Below are 20,499 nucleotides of genomic sequence, written 5' to 3'. Positions count from 1 at the left end.
TCCGGGCTCCTGAGCCATAACCTGGGAATTTGGGAAAATCAGAATTAAATCCCAGTTTTCAAAAGGCAGATTTTTCTAAGTATCTAGAAAAGGATGATAAGACACAGGCAACTAAGCTCTAAATGAAATCTCTTTTTAAACTTCCTTTTCTGGTTTTTATTCTTTTTACTAGCATTGTGCTATTTAATATCTTTGTATCCAGAAATCTCTCATTAATTCTAACAATGTATCTATATAATCTTTTAAATGCATTAACGTAATCATATCATGCCAATAATGAGTTCTGTCTCTTCTTTTCTAAGCTTTATATCGATACCATTAGGTGGTTTGTTTTTATTAAAAATGTTTAGCCCTGCCAAAACCGGTTTGGCTCAGTGGATAGAGCGTTAGCCTGCAAACTAAAGGGTCCCGGGCTCCATTCCGGTCAAAGGCATTTACCTTGGTTGAGGGCACAACCCCAGTAGGGGGCGTGCAAGAGGCAGCTGATTGATGACTCTCTCATGGATGTTTCTAACTCTCTCTGTCTATCTCTCTCCGCTCTTCTCCTTAAAAAATCAATAAAATATATATTTTTTAAAAATGTTTAGCCCTGACAAGTTTGGCTCAGTGGATAGAGCATTGGCCTGTGGACTGAAGGGTCCAAAGTTCGAATCCGGTCAAGGGCATGTACCTTGGTTGCAAGTGCATCACTAGTGGGGAGTGTGCAGGAGGCAGCTGATCGGTGTTTCTCTCTCATCGATGTTTCTAACTCTCTACCCCTCTCCCTTCCTCTCTGTACAAAATCAATGAAATATATACTTAAAAAAATAAATAAAAATGTTTAAGGTTGGCACAATTGCAGGTCTCCCCCGCCCTTTCCCTGTCCCTTTGCCCACCCACCCTGCCACCCCTCCCTTGGCCTTCACCAAACTATTGTAGTCCCTTCACCTTCTTTATCCAGCCACCCCCCTCCCCTTGCCACGGGCACAGCTGGTCTGTCCCATGAATCCATGCTTCTGGTTCCATTTTGTTCTTCAGTTCATTTTGTTCATTAGATTCTACATTCTCGTGCTGATTAGGACATCGGGTACACTGTTGGAACGAAGTGTTCACAGCAGACATCCTTGCTGTTTTCCTGCTCTCAGAGAGAATGCTTTTGATATTTCACCAAGTTTGATGTTGGTGACAAGTTCTTTTAAAGATTTAAAAAATCGGTTTAGGAAAATTTTTTTATTGGAAATATTTATTATGGACCTGGCCGGGTGGCTCAGTTGGTTGGAGCATCATCCTGTGTACCAAAAGGTTGTGGGTTCCATCCCCAGTCAGGGTGCATGCGGGAGGCAACCAGTCAATGTTTCTCTCCTCTCTCCCCCCCCCCCTCTCTCTCTCTCTCTCTCTCTCTCTCTCTCCATTTCTTCTTCTTCTCCTCCTCCTCCTTCTCTTTCTTCTTCTTTTCCTTCTCCTTCTCCTTCTCCCCCTCCTTTTTCTCCTCCTCCTCCTCCTCCTTCTCCTTCTTCTTCTCCTTCTCCTCTCCCCCTTTCCTCTCTCTCTAAAAAATAATCAATAAAGACATATCCTCAGTTGAAGATTAAAAAGTATATATATTACATATGTTTTATTATGAATAGATGTTTAATTTTATCAAACAATTGTTCTGCATGCTCTAACATAATCACAAGATTTTCTCCTTCAATCTATTAGAGTAGTAAGTTATATTAACTGGTTTTCTAATTTGAAATCAACTTTGTATTCCTAAGATAAACCCAACCTGATTGTAATATAATCTTTATACATTGGAAGGTTCAGCCTTCTAAGAGTTTTCTCAAAATGTTTGCATCCATATTGATGAGTAATATTTGCCCTATACTTTTCTTTGCTTGCATTGTCCTTTGCCAGGTTTTAGTATGTTAATTTCCAGGTTATGTTAATCTTCATGAAAAATACTCCTCTTATTCGACACCCAAACTTTGGGTAAAATTGGAATTATTTGCTCCTGGTGGGTTTGGTAAAATTCTCTAGTGAAGCCATCTGGAGGTCAAGATTTTTCATTACTGATTTAATTTTCTTAATGGCTGTGGAATGAGTCGGGTTTTCTATTTCTCAAAGTAGTTTTGGTAAGTCGTATCTTTCTAAAATTTTCCTTCTTGTCTAAATTTTAAAGTTGTATATGCTATGCTGTTATTATTATTATTATTATTATTAACCACAATTTACTAGTAGGTATGTGCCCTGACTGGGAATTAAACCCACAACCTTCTTGGTGTTTGGCATGACACTCTAACCAGCTGAGCCACCCAGTCATCTGCTATGCTGTCATCTTTTAAAGGCCTACATCACTTGTACTTGTGTTTCCTTTTCCTTTTTTTAAAAAAGAAAGATTTCATCTTTCTCTCATCTTTTTTTATTAGTTTTACAAAAAAAACATCAATTTAATCAATCCTTTCAAAGAACCAACTTTTAGCTTGTGGATCCTCTGTACCTCACTGATGTTTTCTGTGTCAATTAACCCTGCATCTTATCTTAATTACATTCTCCATTCTGCATATCTCATCCTCTCCTAACTTCTTAAGATGGAATTGTCAACCTATTTTTCCCCACCATATTCATTTAAGACTTCAATTTCCTTCTGAGAATCGCCTTGATGTGTAGAATTTTCCTTATTGTTTGGTTCTAAGTATTTTCTCATTTTAATTTGATTTATTCTTTGATTCGGGTTAATTAGAAGCATGGTTCTCAATTTCGAGACATATGTGGTATTTCTAGTTATCTTTATGGCATTGAGTTCTGGCTTCTTTGTCTTATAGTCCAGGAACACGTATTGTATGATGTTAGTGCTTTGAAGTGTATTGATAATTTTCTTTTGGCTCAATATATGGGAATGCTCCTTATGAACTTGAAAAGAATGTACCTTCTGCTGTTGCAGGGAGCAATACATTGCATAATCCTCTTTAGTACAGGAAGTTCATGGTATGGTCCAAATATTCTATATCCCTGCTTGTAATGCAGGAGAGAATGGTGTATAAAACTATTTCCCACTATGATTATGGCAAGTATCTTTCTCCTTCTGGTGTTATCCTGAGGTTGTGTCATTAAATGTATACAAATCTGAAGCTGTTATATCTTCCTAGTAAAGTGAAACTTACCACTCAGAATTGACCTTCCTTATCCCTAAAATGCTTTTGCCTTAAAAATCTCCTACCTTAATGTTAATTCAAAAAACAATTATTTTGTTTATTTAGAAATTGCCTCATATATCTTTATGCATTCTTTCTTTTCTAGCCCCTGTGTATCTTGCAGGTTTTGATATGTCTCTTGTAAATAGCAGAGTCAGATTTTAGATTCTTTTATCCAGTTCTGACAATCCAATCTTTGTCTTTGAACCAAAGCATGTCATCCACTCATTCTGTGAACACCCATAGACCTAAATATGTGTCTATCGTTATATTTGGGGTTTTCCATTCCTTCCCTTCTTGATTTCTTTTGGATTGTTTGTTTTTCCTTATTCCATTTTCCCTTTTATTGGTTTTGAAACAGAATACTCTGTTTTTATTCTTTGAACGGTTTACCTTAGTAATTCCAGCATGAGCACTTAACTTAAACAAAGTGAAAGTTAACTAAAATCTTTACTTTTCTCCAAAACAAATTTTCATTTGTTACCCTGTCCCAACTTACAATTCTGTTAAGTAGTTTAGTTTTATTTTGTTTCTTTAAATCTGTGACTTCGCCCAGCCAGCATGGCTCAGTGGTTGAGCATTGACCTATGAGCCTGGAGTTCACAGTTCAATTCCGGGTCAGGGCACATGCAAGGGATTGCGGGCTTGATCCCCAATGTGAGGTGGGCAGGAGGGAGCTGACCAATGATTCTCTCTCATCATTGATATTTCTCTCTCTCTCTCTCTCTCTCTCTCTCTCTCTCTCTCTCTCTCTCTCTCTCTGAAATCAATAAAAAAATTATTAAAAATTTTTTTAAATATGTAATTTAATCAATAGTTAATAATCCTAGTGTTGTACAAATAGTCCCTAAACTCAGTATCTTCACCCAATAAGGGTATATTTCTCTCTCCCTGTACAACCATCAGGGCTTGCCTCCAGCTTGTGGAAAATGGGAGGCCGAGGCTCATTTTACCTTTTAAACAGTCAAAGGCTTTGCAGTCAGGGGTCATGGTTTCCTTTGTAATTCACTTCTTTTAAAACTTAGGTGGCCAGCCTCAGACCACTCTGCGTACAACATGCCCGCAGTGCTTTCTTTGACGGACGGAGTTCTCAGCTCAGCTTTATTTCTTTGCTTTCTGGTCCCCATGCCTTTCTCTCTCAACTCAGTGGTGGCCACACCATTAGCAAAATCTTTGCTAAGAGTGGCTTTGTTTCGTTGAAAAATCTAACTGGTCTTCAACACTTAAAGACTTACCCCCCATGGCTTATTGATTGGGATATGAAGCAGTGTACTTTTCCCCCTAAACAAAAAATGTCAGATTAGTTATGAGATTAACTAGAGAAATGGTTAGTTAGACATGAAGGAATACTCAATAACTATTAAAAGCAATAGTTTATAAATTTTCCATGATAATATGAAGCGATTCTTTTAAAAAATATATATTTTATTGATTTTTTACAGAGAGGAAGGAAGAGGGATAGAGAGTTAGAAACATCAATGAGAGAGAAACCTCAATCAGCTGCCTCCTGCAACCTGGGCATGTGCCCTAACCGGGATTCGAACCTTGACCTCCTGGTTCATAGATAGATGCTCAACCACTGAGCCATGCCGTCCGGGCTCTTTGCCTTGTCTTTGTTAACTAAACCATTCATTCCACGAGAGCAGGAACCTCTCTCTACACACCTCTCAGGCTGGCACAGTGCCATGTATACAAGTGGTTGGCATTCAATAAGGTGGGCAGTTTGGTTGATCTATTAAATGAACACATGGGTCATTTATTGCTGGGTCTGTGATATCAGAGATACTTGCTATTTCAGTATCTATAATGTCTCAGACACACACACCCATGGCCCCAAGATAAGAAATGCCCTAAGACCGTGATCAGCAAACGGCGGCTGGAGAGCCACATGCAGCTCTTTGGACCCTTGAGTGTGGTTCTTCCACAAAATACTACGGCCTGGGCGAGTCTATTTTGAGGAAGTGGCGTTAGAAGAAGTTTAAGTTTAAAAAATGTGGCTCTCCAAAGAAATGTCAATTGTTGTGCTGTTGATATTTGGCTCTGTGGACTAATGAGTTTGCCCACCACTGGGCTAAGAGATAGTTAGCCAATACCTCTCAAATGCATGCCCTACCTGCAGGAGGCCAGCCTCTCTTCAGGTCTAAAGTGGACCGTTCTCACTTATTTGTGAGCTCCACCAGACTGAACTCCACTCCCACAGAATAGGCCCACATCAGGAGGCGAGTGGCTACAGAATAGAGTACGTACAACAAGACCACCACCCCATTATAAGCCCCCAGACTTTGCCACAGTCAGTGAAGCACCTTGAGTATGTGGGAGCCATAGAGGACTGATAATATTGTTGAGTAACTCGTGACATAAGAAGAAAGGTGTCTAAGGGCTCCTTCCTGGGAGCCCCCCATCTTTTTTAATTTTTATTTTATTGATTTTACACAGAGAGGAAGGGAGACGGATAGAGAGTTAGAAACATCGATGAGAGAGAAACATCGACCAGCTGCCTCCTGCACACCACCCACCTGTACGTGCCCTTGACAGGAATCGAACCTTGGACCTTTCAGTCCGCAGGCTGACGCTCTATCCACTGAGCCAAACCAGTTTGGGCGGGAGCCCCCCTCCCCCCCCCATCTTGATGGAATGAGCTGCCTTGTGCTTTTCCTAGGCCTTTGGTGTCTGGCCAAGGCTTGCGATGAAAGGTGATGAGAACAGCCTCCAGGACCTGATGCGGTCTCTGTCTCTCTGCAGCTGCGGGTCCTCAAGCTGGCCAAGTCCTGGCCCACCTTAAACACCCTCATCAAGATCATCGGGAACTCGGTGGGGGCGCTGGGGAACCTCACCATCATCCTGGCCATCATTGTCTTTATCTTCGCTCTGGTTGGCAAGCAGCTCCTCGGGGATTGCTACAGGGACCATCGGAAGTTGATCTCTGCGCCCGGTGAGGATTGGCCTCGCTGGCACATGTACGACTTCTTCCACTCCTTCCTCATCATCTTCCGGATACTCTGCGGGGAGTGGATTGAGAACATGTGGGCCTGCATGGAAGTCGGCCAGAAGTCCATCTGCCTCATCCTGTTCTTGACGGTGATGGTGCTAGGGAACCTGGTGGTGAGTATGGAGCCCCACTGGGGCCCTGTCTCTGGGCAACAGAGGAAACTTCCGGGTTACCCTGAAAAGCTTTGACATTGTGCATTTTTTATGCCCGAAGAGTACCTCCCAGGTTGAAGGCCTTCAAACCTTTCAGAGTCGTTTATAAGTCACATTGTAAGAACTGGGAGGCAGCCTGACTTGTGGGAATGAGCAGAGAAGGAAGGACCTGGCTTAGAATCCCAGGTCCACTGCTAGTAGTGATGGCTGACCCAGCGCAAGAGACAATATCCTAGAGCTCTAATGTCCTTAAAATCAAGAATGCAGTGCTTGCTCATGGGCTTACAGGGAGAATTAAATTACAGGAGACGGCATATGCAAATTGCCACCGCGGTGTCTGGGCTATGGCAGGAACTCAATAAGTGATAGCTGTTAGTCGTTAAAGGAAAATTTTCCTTCCCTGCTCCTGGGAGTTTCAGAAAATATTTTTCTCCAGGAGAGTCAAAGCTGGCTGGTTTCTCCAAGCTACGAAGGTCCCAGCTAGGAGAAGGAACAAGCGCGATGGGACAAGACAAATAAGGAAAGCTGGACCATGGGCAGTGTCCAGCCCACCGTGGCAATGACACAGTCCACTCCCAGGTTTGAGGGGAGCCTCTCTGGAGACTTCCTGACAATCAGCCCCAACACCCCTTCTCTGCCTCAGCCTGGCTCCTCACCCTCAGCTTAGCTCCAGCCATGCTGGTTCAGGGCCCCCTTGGTCTCCCAGCACCGACTGGCTGGAGGGGGGAGGTGGACTTCCAGGGGCCCCTTACTTCTTGCTCTGGAAGTCAACCAGCTCAGGTTCTTTTCCCATCAGAGTTTTACAGACACGGCGAGCTAAACCAAGAAGAGGGATGAACCAACAAATCCAGGCTCTTCCCTACTGAGTCTTTCCTACTCAGGTTCTGAGGCAGAGATGCCTTCCACCCACATTCCCACATGGGGGGCTGGCTGAAACCCCTTTCTCGTAGGCTGAGCTCACCATCCCCGCAGAGCCCCAGGCCCTAACCCTCAGGCAGGAGGTTTGCCTCTCTGAGCACTTTTATGTCCACCCTTCCGTCATTTCCTCTTCACAGCAACCCTGAGAGGTTCAGAACCCCACTCCTTGCTTTCAGGTTGGAAGCAATGATATGTGCCTACGATTCCAGAGTGAGGACTAGGACCCAGAGCTCCGGCAGGTGACGGTGGTCCCAGGGAGGCTCACACCTGCCTCTGGACGCCCCTTTGCTCAGCAGGGTCCACCTCCTCTGTGGTGGAGAACAGTCTTCTCAGTCTATGTACACAGGGCAGGTCACTTGTGACACCGCCAGGGCTCTCCTCGGTTGCTCTCAGATGGTCCATTCCCCCAAGAGGGAAAGCATCCCGGGATGCAGGGAGAGGCCCAGGTGTGGCTACCCGGCCATGTCGCCGGGACCAGGTGGCCATGGAGGGGCTCAGGTCATGGATTGAGCAGCCTTCTCTTCCACTCCTTCTCTTCAGGTGCTCAACCTGTTTATCGCCCTGCTGCTGAACTCCTTCAGCGCCGACAACCTCACAGTCACCGAGGAGGATGGGGAGATGAACAACCTGCAGGTGGCCCTGGCCCGGGTCCAGGCGTTTGGCCATCGCACCATGAAGACTCTTCGCAGTTTCTTCCGCAGGCCCTGCCTGTTCTCCCGGACCAAGGCACAGCCCCAGCCTGTGGTGAAGATCCAACTCTCCAGCTCCAAAGCTGAGAACCACATTGCTGCCGATGCAGCCCCAGGGAGCCCTGGAGGCCTCTCGGCCCCCAGAGACCCCGGGGGCAGCCAAGGTGATGTCATCACCAATCCTAACATGTGGGTCTCTGTGCCCATTGCCGAGGGTGAATCTGACCTGGATGACTTGGAGGAGGAGGAGGAGGAGGAAGAGGATGCTGGGAGCTCCCAGCAGGAAGTGATCCCACAAGGGCAGGTGAGAGTTCTCCCATTGGACAGCCACGGGAAGCAAGGAGAAGTCTCGGGGAGGGAGTGACAGGAGCAGAAGGGCTGGCCCAGCCTGGAAGAGCTCCAGGCTAGCCAGGCTAAGACAAGCTTGACATAGAAAGTGTAAGCCATGCCATGCTTCCTCATGGGGGTGGCATTTGAGCGCCTGGAAGGAAGGGTCTGGATTCCCAGGGCAAGCAGGGAGCAGGGGCCCCCCTGAGCCCAGGCCACTTGTAGGTGCTTGGAGCTGTCTTTCACACAATGGCCCTATTTGCTCCGCCAAACTTTAGCTCTGTGCATGAGAGGCTAATGAGATCCCTCTAAGAACAGGATGTTGTCCTTAGCAGAAGCCTACGGAGTCCTGGTCATTCTGTGACTCATTTATCGGACAAGAGATGTTACCGGGAAATGACATTTGTTCCTTTTGTCACCAAAGAATTCCAGCCTTTGAGTAATATATTTTTAAATACTTTGCACAGTTCCCTACTGTGTACCAACCCTCATTAACCTCTCCCCGATGACTGAGGGCATGCACTTCTGCACAATATGGGATGGCAGGGATCCCTGTGGTGCCCGGGGACACGCAGAGCTGCTGGCCATCCCACTAAATGGCCCGACACAGCTGCGCTTTGAGGCTGTGGCTCTTCCATGGCCTCCTTCCCCTGCAGCTGTCACTTCTCTTGTGTTCCAGCAGCTGCTATCAGCTGCCATATTTCACATGCCTTTGTCTGGGGAACAGCCGAGGGCAGGGCGTCCATCCCCACCAGTAAGGGAGGTGAACTCTGGCATGCCTATCTCCACTCAAAGGCATTTTAATTATTTTGGGGTCCTGGGGGGGGTGGGGAGGGGGTGCTCCCGATAGATACATTCACTACCGCTCTGACCTCTGGACCATTAATAATGGTCAGGGCTAACATCTATTGAGCCAAGAACTTCATTCAAAGCGTTTTTATAAGCATGAACATATGTAACTCAACAAAATAACTGAATGAAGTAGGCCTTGCCTTCTCCATGTTGCAGATGGGAAAAAAGATGATCAGAGAGGTTAAGTAACTTGCCTAAGGTCACAAGGCTTGTAAGTAGTGAAGCCAAGAGTTCAACAGATCTATCAGGCTATGGCAATGGTCGGCAAACTGCAGCTCGCGAGCCACATGCAGCTCTTTGGCCCCTTTAGTTTTTAGCAAAGGCCAGCGTAGGGGTACCCTAATTAAGTTAATAGCAATATACCTACCTATATAGTTTAAGTTTAAAAACTGTGGCTCTCAAAAGAAATTTCAACCGTTGTACTGTTGACATTTGGTTCTATGGATGAATGAGTTTGCCCACTCCGTTCACACAAGTGTTCGGGTGGGTGGATGAGTAGGGTTTAGTTACATAGACAACAAGATCTCTTCTCATTTAGAAGTGGTCAGCAGAGGGTGGGCCTGAGTGCCTAGCTGGGGTCCCCTCTCACCAGCAGGAGCAGCTGCGGCAAGTCGGGAGCTATGAGGACCACCCGGCACCCAGGAGCCAAGGCTCTGGGACGTCCTCTGAGGACCTGGCTCGGTACCTGGGCGAGAAGTGGAAAGACCAGGCGGCCGCTCAGGCCCCTGCAGAGGTAGGCAGAGAGCTTCCTGGAGAGGCGGTGAGCTTCCAGCACTCAGCTTCCTAACCTCAGATCATATCTGGGAATTTTAATTTTATTTTTATTTTTTTATTTCTCGATTGATTAAGGTATCACATATTTGTCCTCAACCCCCGTTCCAGTCCCCCACCCCTCCCCACTCATGCCCCCCACCCCCCTATTGTCCTTGACCACTGGTTAGGCTCATATGTATGCACACAAGTCCTTGGGTTGATCTCTCCCTTCTAACCCCACCCTCCCTTTGAGGTCCAACCGTCTGACCCTTGGCTCCTTATCTCTGGGTCTGTTCCTGTCATCTGGGAATTGTTAAATCCCGCCCAGCCCCTCGGCTGCTCGGCATGACTTCAGGAGGGAGAGTGAGGCTGGGGGTGGGGAGGAGGACCAGGCCCTCAACCTCTCGGAGCCTCCTAGACTTCCCCGTGACACCGAATGCTAACCTTGGCAGCATTCTTTAGAAGCTTAACTGAGATGCTGCTTGTCAAGCGTTTAGCTCTTCCCTGAAATGGAATAAGTGTCCAGAAAATGACAACCAAGAGAAAAGGAAGCCGAAGACCGTGCACAGAGAGAGTTGGGTGAAGCTGGCAGATGCAAGTTAGGGTTGTTTGTGGAGGAGACAGCCTCCCGGTGGCTCCCCACCCCCGCTTCCCTTTGTCCACACCTGTCTCTCTCCCAAAATCACCCTGGTGCTCTGGAGGGGCTGTCACTGCTGAGCAGGCGGCGGACAGCCTTAAGCAGACTGGGCAGGAAGAAGACTCGGGGGTGAGGAATGTCTCAAGAGGAGGGAACAGTGAACTTGGTGGTTTCATTACAAATCTCCGACGAAGACAAGCTATAGGGAAAGAGGTGTCTGTACAGGGTCAGTGTCTTTCAGACACTGTATTAAAAATCAGGAATTTCACTTGACCCCTAGCCGCTAAGGGCAGTCGCTGTGACAGGCAAAGATAAGGAAGCTATAGCATTCATCCCCCAAGTTATCAAGCCCTTCAGCCTGAGGAATGCCAGCTACTGGCGGTGGGCCCCGGGTGGGCTGCCACTTGGGTCCAGCGGGGCGAGGGTTGCACCTTCCACACGTGGGCATCGTGTTCCGTCCCACGTCTGCTGAGGACACCCTGGCGGCTTTCCTCCGTCCGTGTTTTCGGTACACAGCTGCTGGGTGTTAGTTTTGTTTTTGTTTCATCCGTGACCCTGGCCGGGCAGGGAGGGGTCTGACAGTGACAGATGGGAACACACCCCGCCATTTGGGTCCATTAGCCGAGCTATCAAGTTTACTAATAGGACAGCAGCGTCAGCTCCTAATTGAATTCATCTGGAGACATTACGGGGCCGGAGCTGCCGGGAGGCCTGCAGGGCCCCTGCGGCATTGCTCCGCGGTTAAATATTCAAGCCCAGCGAATGCACAGTCTTTATGGGTGTAATTACGGTGTCTCGGGCCATCGCCAGCACGCCATCAGGGTCTGGAGGGGGGAAGTCTCGCATCGCTCACAGAGCATCACTGGTCTGGGCCTCCGCTGGCCGGGCAGCAGGCACAGGAGAGACCCCCGCGGGTCTAGCCTGCATCTCTGAGCTCGCAGCCGGTCAGGCCTGCAGTGCAGATTCCCCGGCCCCTCAGGGAGCTGACCTCACTGCCCTGGGCCTAGGTCCTGCAGGCAGCGAGCGACGGGAGCCCCTCAGAGGGCAGCACGGTGGACTTCCTGGATCCCGAGGAGATCCTGAAGAAGATCCCCGAGCTGGCCGAGGACCTGGAGGAACCGGATGACTGCTTCACAGAAGGTAACCGACAGGAATCAGGGCCCGAATCCAGCTCCATAGTCATCCAGCGCCTGTGTGTCCAGGGCCCTGGCCCAGGGTACACGGGAGACAGGGCCCCTTGCTGCTGTAACGCCCAGACTTCGTGATCCCCAAGGACCACCAGGGAGCCGAGTCCGATGCAATAAACAAAAGAGCCTTTTCCATGCTAGCATGGGCTCTGTCCCACTCACGCCGGCAACATGGCGGAAGAGAGAGCGAATTTCGCCCAGTCCAGGGGTTTTACTCCGGTGGGTGGTGATGTCACTGCCTCGGCTAACCCTGATTGGGCTGGGTCCAGTTACAAAATGGAGGATAACTCCGCCCTGCCCCACAATGGAGTCAGGAGCTCATCCTCGCCCTGCCCTGCCCTCTCAGCTGCCTTTCTCCCAGGCTGGAGGGACCAGCCTCAGACACAAGTGCCGCAACTCATGGCACCCTGGGAATGCAATGTGCATCTCATGCCACGCTGTGCCCTCCCCACCACCCTCAGAAACCCCTCAGTTACAAACTTACCCTCCTGAAGTGGCACGGGGGAAAGGAGTCTGTACCACAACCGCTCTTGATTCAGGACATGAAGGACAGAGGAGGGGCAGGACCTGCTGTGGCCTGCAGTCTTCCGTGTCACCTCTGAAGACAGAAACTGTACCTTACTCCTCATTTCCCTCAGTGTCTAGAGCCGTGGTTGGCAAACTGCGGCTGGAGAGCCACATGCGGCTCTTTGGACCCTTAAGTGTGGCTCTTCCACAAAATACCACGGCCTGGGAGAGTCTGTTTTGAAGATGTGACGTTAGAAGACGTTAACGTTTAAAAAATGTGGCTCTCCAAAGAAATGTCCATCGTTGTGCTGTTGATATTTGGCTCTTGTTGACCAGTGAGTTTGCCAACCACTGGTCTAGAGCAATGAGGCACATTATGTTCTCAATAGATACTTGTGCAATAAATGAGGAAAGCCTACTATGAAATGGTGGCCTCAATAATAAAATTATTATTATTTTTTTTTATAAAGAAAAACACTTCTAGTTTCAAGTTCCACATGACCCTGGGCTGGGCTGGACCCAAGCTCCATCCCAGCCACGTGGTGGCCCCTCAGTTCAGCACAGGCTCCGGACATGCCCCCCCTCCCCCAGACACCACCAGGCCCAGGCTGCACCATTTGTCAGGCTTCTGGGGATAGGTGAGCACGAGCACAGGGACCACAGGGTCATCTATAAGAAGGAAGAAGGTCAGTCTGGCCAGTGTGGCTCAGTGGTTGAGCATTGACCTATGAGCCAGGAGGTCACATTGACCTATGAGCCAGGAAGTCAGGGTACATGCCTGGATTGCGGGCTGGGTCCCCCGCAGGGGGCATGCAGGAGGCAGCCAATCAATGATTCTCTTTCATCACCGATGTTTCTCTCTCTCCTTTTCCCTTCCTGTCTGAAATCAATAAAAATATAGTTTTTAAAAAGTAAAAAGAAGGAAGAAGGTTGGAAGGAGATGAGAGTGGGCCAGATCGATGGTGGAGAGGAGCCCCTGAGGGCAGGATACAGGGACCCCGCTTCTTGCATATTCCAGGGAAGAATTATTCTCCAAAGGGATGGCAGGTGGATTTCCCACCAGGGCCATCTCCCCGCCGGGCTGGAGCAGCACTGCTCCCCCTGTCCCGGTAGGCTGTCCCTCACCATCACACCTCTCCCCACAGGCTGCATGCGCCGCTGTCCCTGCTGCAGAGTGGACACCGCCAAGTTCCCCTGGGCCATGGGCTGGCAGGTGCGCAAGACCTGCTACCGCATCGTGGAGCACAGCTGGTTCGAGAGCTTCATCGTCTTCATGATCCTGCTCAGCAGCGGGTCTCTGGTAAGGGGAGGGCCCCAGGGCTGCCTGGGTGGGTTCCCCTGACTCCTGGGGTGCAGGCCCCCAACCTGTGGCTAAAAGGAGAGCTGCAGCCCAGGGCCTGGTGGGTGCTAGAAGTGTCCCCCTGGCCTCCTACACCCGGCTGCAGGATTTCAAGCAGTGACTGTGTGCATCCCGCTTTATAGGCGGGGAAACTCGCCTTCCGAGGGCTTCAGGGACTTGACCAAGGTTACCCAGCTTGTCAGTTGCAAAACCCAACAGCCCTCACATGATCCCAAAGGCCCTGGAGTGCCACCTTCTGACCCCCAATCACATCGGCCTTCTCTGACGGCCCAGGACGAAGAGGGTCATCTTCCCTCGTCCTCTCAAGCTGCTTGGAAATATTGCTGTTCCGCCTTCAAAGCTCACAGCAACTCGTTACAGCGGCGCTTCTCAAAACGTGATCACCCGGGGAGCTTGTCTGAGTGCAGTTCCTGATTGCAGAGGTCCGGGCTGGAGCCTGAGACTCCGCATTCCCAGCGAGCTGCCCGGTGAGGCTGAATAGCTGTGCCTTGCAGGAAAAGAGACTCTCAGTGAGGGGACACTTCCTAAGCCGCTTGCTGAGTTCCAGGCTTTGTGGGACAAGGAAGGATGCTTCTCTCTGTTTGGTGGCTTAGTGTCCACGGCACAGTCCCCCCTCCCCTTCCCAATGGACCCAAGTAGATGCCAGCATGGGCGGGGACTCTTCGGCCCCAGTTGTCCGCATTTTATGGGTGAGGAAGTCACAGCTCAGAGGGGTGGCTCATTCGGAGGGACCTGCCCAGGGTCCCCGCTAGCTAGCCAAAGGGAGGACTAGAACCTACTCTCCTGGCTCATGGCTCCAATCTGGAAACAACCCACTGACTGTCTGGGCACCCACTGAAATGCCAGGTTCCCCTGGAAGGGTGCCCACCCTGCGCAGGGCACAGCCTCAGCCTCGGGGCGGAGCAAAGGAGGCGGGAGGAAAAGGAGGCGGGGATGGCGCGGAGCGGAGGTAGCAGAGGGCTCCCCCGAGCAGCGCTGGTCCACGTGGTGGGAGGTGGAGAGGGCCAGGCAGCACCAGCAGGTGCCCATTGTCCCGGCACGGGCACAGGGCGGTGACTGTCCACCTGGAATGGCAGTCTCGGTCCAGCGCCCGGTGCAGAGGCCACATTGCAGGGTGAGAGGAGGCTGGAGGTGCTTTCTCCACGCCAAAGCTTCTCTCCACCCCACTTTACCCTGGTGGAAATAATAACCACATTTGCTGCTGACAGGGTGCTTTCCTCATTCCTGATAAATCCTCCCTTCCCCCAACTGGTGGGCGGGGTAACGGTAAACATGACGTAACCTGCAGCCCAGATGTACCTGAGTGCCTCACTATGCACCTTATATGGACCATACATTAAGCCAGTGTTTTTCAACCTTTTTTGGGCAAAGGCACACTTGTTTCATGAAAAAAATCACGAGGCACACCACCATTAGAAAATGTTAAAAAATTTAACTCTATGCCTATATTGACTATATATAAAGTAATTCTCTTGAATAGGAATCAAATAAACACAAAGAAAGTATTTTATAATTACTTTATTATGAAATATTAAGTAAACAAAATAGTGAAAAATTATAAAATTCTTGTCTTGTCTGCACCTATGGCACACCAGGCAACATCTCGCGGCACACTAGTGTGCCGCGGAACAGCGGTTGAAAAACGCTGCATTAAGCCACCAATCACCTCCCGCCCAGTACTCTAAGCCCAGTTCCTTCCCACTCCTCCCTTCAGAAGGAGTGCTCACCTCTGCACGGGCTGCTGCCTCCCCTTGCAAGACAGGCGACAGGTCTTTCCCCTTATAAAGCCTGTGTCACCCGGTTCTCAGCCTCCAACCGATCTTTCAATTCCCTCATTGGCTCACGACTTCCCCATGGGCCTTCTCTCCTGGTTTCTCTCCTCCACTCTCCCTTGCTCCTTCCTGCCTCTTCTCCCCACTCCCCCCACCCCCACCCCAGCAGGAAGCCGGGATCCTGCCTTAGCAGCTCTCCACTCACCTCCCGTCTCCTTCCCCAAAAGACTCAATAGACTGCACCAAATTTAGCCTTCCTTATGCTTTTACTGTGAGTACTTTTGGAAAAAAATATATTAATATAGCATGAGTTTTCATCTGACAAAGTGCAAAAACAAAACACACAAAAAAAATCCCTCCACTTGGAAATGATGGGGAAATGCAAAGAAAAGACAGCACGCATTTCCCGATCACTCAAAGAGAAGCTCACTTTGGAAACACTTGGTACCCTACCTTCCCGTCGGCCTTATGCAGGCACCACATACGAGTTCCACAGTGAAACCCCAGGCATGTTCTGTCATCTCTCAGGCAGTGTTCTCAGGCAGCAGGCTCCTCCGGGACATGCAATGGTGGCCGCATGGTCCATGCCAGTGCTCCCTTGGAGGGGCCACCTGGGAGAGGAGCCCAGGGAGCAGGGAAAGGAGCTAGAAAAAGACGCGGGTTTCCAGGAAGTCCAGTCTCAGCCAGATCCCATAGGAGCTCTGAAGCATAGAGGGCGCCACAGAGCTGTCCCACCTTGGGGCCTATTAAACCCACCATGTCACTGGCTTCGCGCTGCCTCCCAAGGGACAGGTAAGTTCCTGAGGCGGAGGCAGCTTCCTTCAGCCCAGGGCCATCCTCCGGAAACGGGCATTCAGGAGCTGGTAGCTGCCAACCTGCTCAGCAGGCAGGGGCTGGGCGCTCTGTCCCCTTCAACAGGATCTGGGTGGGGCCCCAGGACAGTTAGTACCCTCCTGGTGAGTTCTTGAAGGCAGATTTGCTAGGTTCCTACAACCTTTGAGACGGGTTACCAAACTGACCTTCCAAAAGACTGAACTGGCTTTCCCTCCCCTCCGGCTATGCAGAGAGTGGCTGTCCCCACCCCCACAGCCACACTAAGCCGGGGCTCCCCCCACCCCTTCCTTTTTATCCTCGCCAATCTGGAAAAAGAAAGCCTGCATCTTCTTTTTACTTACATTTCCTTGATTCCCTGTGAGCTCCAGCATTCTTTTCCAGAGGTTCACTGTGATTCTTTACTTTCACTCCTGTGAACTGCCCGGAACATCCTTTACTGCTCTTATCCTTAAACCAGGTCACAGTAAGCATCCCCTTGGTTTGCTTCCAAACTCCAGTGTGAGAAGGCCTCCTTCCTCACTAGCATTCAGCTCCCCTGCAAAGTCTGAGCACTACCACGTGGGCCCATTGGCTGGGGAAGGCCTGGTTTGTATCTCACAGCATCTCCTCCACCACTCCACCTCCCCAGAGCAGAGAAAACAAAGCAATACAGGCCGGCTGGTTACCAGAACCCTCCCAGGGGAGGGAGGGGGACAGGCCTGGTGAGGTCCTGCCCTATCCTTGGGCCCCAGCGCTGGGAGTCCAGGCAACCTGCCATTCTGCTCCCTTCCCGCCAGGCCTTTGAAGACTACTACCTTGACCAGAAGCCCACGGTGAAGGCCTTGCTGGACTACACCGACAGGGTGTTCACATTCATCTTTGTGTTCGAGATGCTGCTCAAGTGGGTGGCCTACGGCTTCAAGAAGTACTTCACCAACGCCTGGTGCTGGCTGGACTTCCTCATCGTGAACGTGAGTAGCTCAGTGGGCACACGTGGGGCTGAGGGGGCCTCGCCTCTGATGGATGGCTGCTGCTGCCCAAGAAAGCTCAGAGGCCTGGTCCTCAAGGGCTGCACCAAAGCAAAACCTTGAGCATGTAGCAAGGGGTCCGAGAATAGCCCTGTCTGCCTGCGAATGGTGAGATCCGGGCAGTGCGTGATGTTCTCACAACGATGAGCCTCGGGCGAGTCCTCAGTTCCTAGACCTACACCTAGAAAGACAAGTTCCCGTCCTCTGTATTTACATTTAAAACTTGAGGCTCCCCAAGGCCTTAGGACCTTGCACTCATTGACAGGGCTTCTGGACTTAGGGAGCTGAGGCCTGCGCAGCTCTGCCCTCCTGCTGGCTTGGCCCCCAGCCCTGGCTGCACCATGGAATCACCTGGGTGGCTCTTACAAATACAGTGAACAGTGCCTGGCTGGTTTTGCTCAGTGGATAGAGCATCAGCTTACGGTCTGAAAGGTCCCGTGTTCGATTCCAGTCAAGGGCATATGCCTGGGACGTGGGCTTGATCTCTAGTAGGGGGTATACAGGAGGCAGCCTACCAGTGATTCTCTCTCACCATTAATGTCTCTCTCTCTCTCTCTCTCTCTCTCTCTCTCTCTCTCTCCCCCTCTCCCTTCCTCTCTCTCTAAAAATCAATAAAAATACATTTTTTAAAAATATAGTCAACAAACATTGCTAGTCCCAAAGATGCATATCTCTCTGGTTCTGGGGTACAGGCTTAGGAGGGGTCCAGGCATCAGGCTTTTATAAAACTCCTGGACATATCCAATGTGCAGCCAGGATTGAGGACCACTGAGCTAACACCACTGGCTTCTCCCGGGGGCACTGAGGGGAAGAGAGGGTCCCCGTGGAGAGGTGATGAGCTGAAGCTCCTCTGTCAGACTCACACTAACCGGTGGCCACTAACCCTAAAAGCTAGGAGTGACCTCTCCCTTATCTTAACCATTACAGTCTTCTATCTCTGTCCAGGCCCTTGCCCTCTTGGCTTTGTAAGGTGGCTGCCTGCGTCATTTGTTCCCAGGTGCACAGCTGAGGGTCCCTGCAGGCCGGGGGAGACACGTGTTGTGTTTGTCTCTGCCTCCCCAACTTCAGCAGCCACCAGCACCAAGGTCTGCACATCCGAGGTGTTGGGAAATGTGTCTGTATTTGATGTTTGCCTCCTGAAGCTGGATGTGGTCCAGCACAGAACATTCTGTCCGCCTCCTGCGTTGGCAGGTCCTCCACAGCAGGTCTGAGCACTCAAGTCTCTTCTTTCCTGATACCAACATGCTAGCAGCATCAGGCCCCTGTACCGCCGCGTTTAGCTAGCTGGGAGGCCTGAAATCAGAGTCACAGTATTCACAGATGAATGAAAAATGTTTTCTTCTGGCTACCCACCCACGTTAGGGGCACAGTCACTCCAACCTATATAGGTCTCATTAGCTTCAGACTTGAACGCTTTAAATATGATCATCTGACCATCCATCCTTTCTTCCATACATCCCTCCTTCCCTCTATCCAACCATTCACCCTTCCATTTTCTTCCTTCCAAACATCTATTCATCTTAATTTCTTCCATTTATTCTCTCCATCAATTTTCTCCCTATACACATTCATTCTCAAAATTTCTTTCTTCTTCCCTTCGGCCCATCCACTCATCCTAACCTTCCTTCCATCCATCTTTCCACTGGTTCTTAGACCTTCTGTCTTTCTATCTTTTGATTCATCCTTCTGTCTAACTATTCAATCACCTAACATTCTTTTTCATGCATGCACCTCCCAACCCAGCATCCACCCATTCTTTCATATTTCTACTCTTCCTTTAACCAATCCATCTATCCTTTCTTTCTTCCATCCATTTGTCCATTTGTTCCCTTTTTACCCATCCATCCATCGATCCATCTATCCATCCATCCATCCACCCATCCACTACTCCATAAGTTTCCTTTCTTTCTTCAATTCTTCCTTTCAACTATCTATAATATCCATCCATCAACTTTCCATTCAGCTGTTTTTCCTTCTTTCTTTCCTTCCTTCTATCCATCCCAGCATGCCTCTGTCTTTTCTTCAATTCATCAAATGTGTATTCATCACTACTGATTACAGGGTTGACTTAGGAAGTGCTCTGAGAGAGATAAAGCCAATAAATCAAAACTTCACATCTCCAGGAGTTTACACTTCAGTATTCCAGCAGATTAGACGCACAGAGAGAAATAAACATAATATAAGGGGGTATGTGGTAAGCACTGTTGGAAATAATTAGTATCTTTTATACACAAGCCTGCTTCCACCCACTGGAGTTTTTGGTTAGGAAGGTTTCATAAAGAGGTGGCATTAGGTATAGTGCTTAAAATGAGCAGGAACCCTAGCTGGATTGCTAAGTGGTTAGAGCATCAGCCTATGGTCATAGGTTTGATTCCAGTCAAGGGCATGTATCTCAGTTGCAGGCTCAATCCCCAGCCATGTTGTGGGAGGCAACGGATCAATGTGTCTCTCTCACATCGATGTTTCTTTCTCTCTGCCTTTCCCCTTCCCTTTTGCTCGCTCTAAAAATCAATAGAAAAAAAATATGCTAAGGTGAGGAAACAAAAAGGAGCAGGAGCATGGAGGTGCAAAAAGGACTGGGGGGTAGAGGGCGGCAATCTTAGTTAAAAGATGACCCTGAGCAAAGGAGCGGGCACAGGCGTACTTTGGGCACAATTTGATTTAGGTAGAATATAGGGTGAAAGTAGGCTGTGGCTGTGGCCATGGCCGTGTCATATGGGCTAACAAGTGGGGAGCTTATCCTAAGGGTGCTTTTCCTAAGTATCAGGGAAGGTTGGGAGCAAAGGAGAAACATGATCATAGTCAGATTTGCAGTGGAGGAAGGATGGGATGGATGCACTACAGGAGCCTAGAGGCCAGTTGGGAGGCTACATGCCCTGAGTGGGGGATAGGGGAGAGTGGGGCTGGGCATGGGTGGAAAGGCTTTGCTGGAGAGGCCCCAGCCCCTGCTTGTCCCGGCTGCAGATTTGCACAAGAGCCAGCCTTCCTAGGGTACTAAGCAAAAAACTCAATAGGGTCTGGCAGGGAGCTGGCCTCAAACCTCCCTGCTCTGCCAGCCATGCAGTTGAGTGCCACCTGCTGGTGTCTGGAGCCTTGCATGGGTAAAAGAAGGGGGTCCTTTCATTCCAGTTCTTTATCCTGGTGGAATATGCCACCTGTTCCAAGAATCGGCATCTTTTGAGGCTCTAGCACCCAAATATAAGCCCCTCCCCTTCTGAAGTTCCAGTGTACATCCCCACCTAACTACCAGGCGGGGATGAACACCGGAACTTTTTGCCTGCCAGTCATGGTACAGTAAGATCTCCTAGGATCGGTGCACAGTCTCTAGCAAGATCCTGCATATGGTATCTCCTCGGCACCTTC

The 20,499-nt window shown here is 49.5% G+C and overlaps 1 protein-coding gene across 3 annotated transcripts in view; it reads left to right on the top strand.

The window, feature by feature from the left end:
• SCN10A (sodium voltage-gated channel alpha subunit 10) overlaps positions 1 to 20,499 on the top strand; it is a 76,386-nt gene that overhangs the window by 40,205 nt on the left and 15,682 nt on the right. For 2 of the 3 annotated variants that reach the window (XM_045579431.1, XM_036431899.2), the window contains 6 exons: positions 5,895 to 6,254; positions 7,752 to 8,204; positions 9,672 to 9,812; positions 11,486 to 11,609; positions 13,309 to 13,463; positions 16,906 to 17,079. In XM_045579431.1, the coding sequence (XP_045435387.1) occupies positions 5,895 to 6,254; positions 7,752 to 8,204; positions 9,672 to 9,812; positions 11,486 to 11,609; positions 13,309 to 13,463; positions 16,906 to 17,079 (1,407 nt within the window). The remainder of the gene's footprint in view (positions 1 to 5,894; positions 6,255 to 7,751; positions 8,205 to 9,671; positions 9,813 to 11,485; positions 11,610 to 13,308; positions 13,464 to 16,905; positions 17,080 to 20,499) is intronic. The other variant, XM_045579430.1, reaches the window with a different exon arrangement.

The sequence above is a fragment of the Pipistrellus kuhlii genome, unplaced genomic scaffold, assembly GCF_014108245.1.
Source record: "Pipistrellus kuhlii isolate mPipKuh1 unplaced genomic scaffold, mPipKuh1.p scaffold_m20_p_11, whole genome shotgun sequence".
NCBI classification, from domain to species: domain Eukaryota; kingdom Metazoa; phylum Chordata; class Mammalia; order Chiroptera; family Vespertilionidae; genus Pipistrellus; species Pipistrellus kuhlii.
Note: the sequence above shows the minus strand (reverse complement) of the source record. Positions and strands in the feature narration are given on the sequence as shown.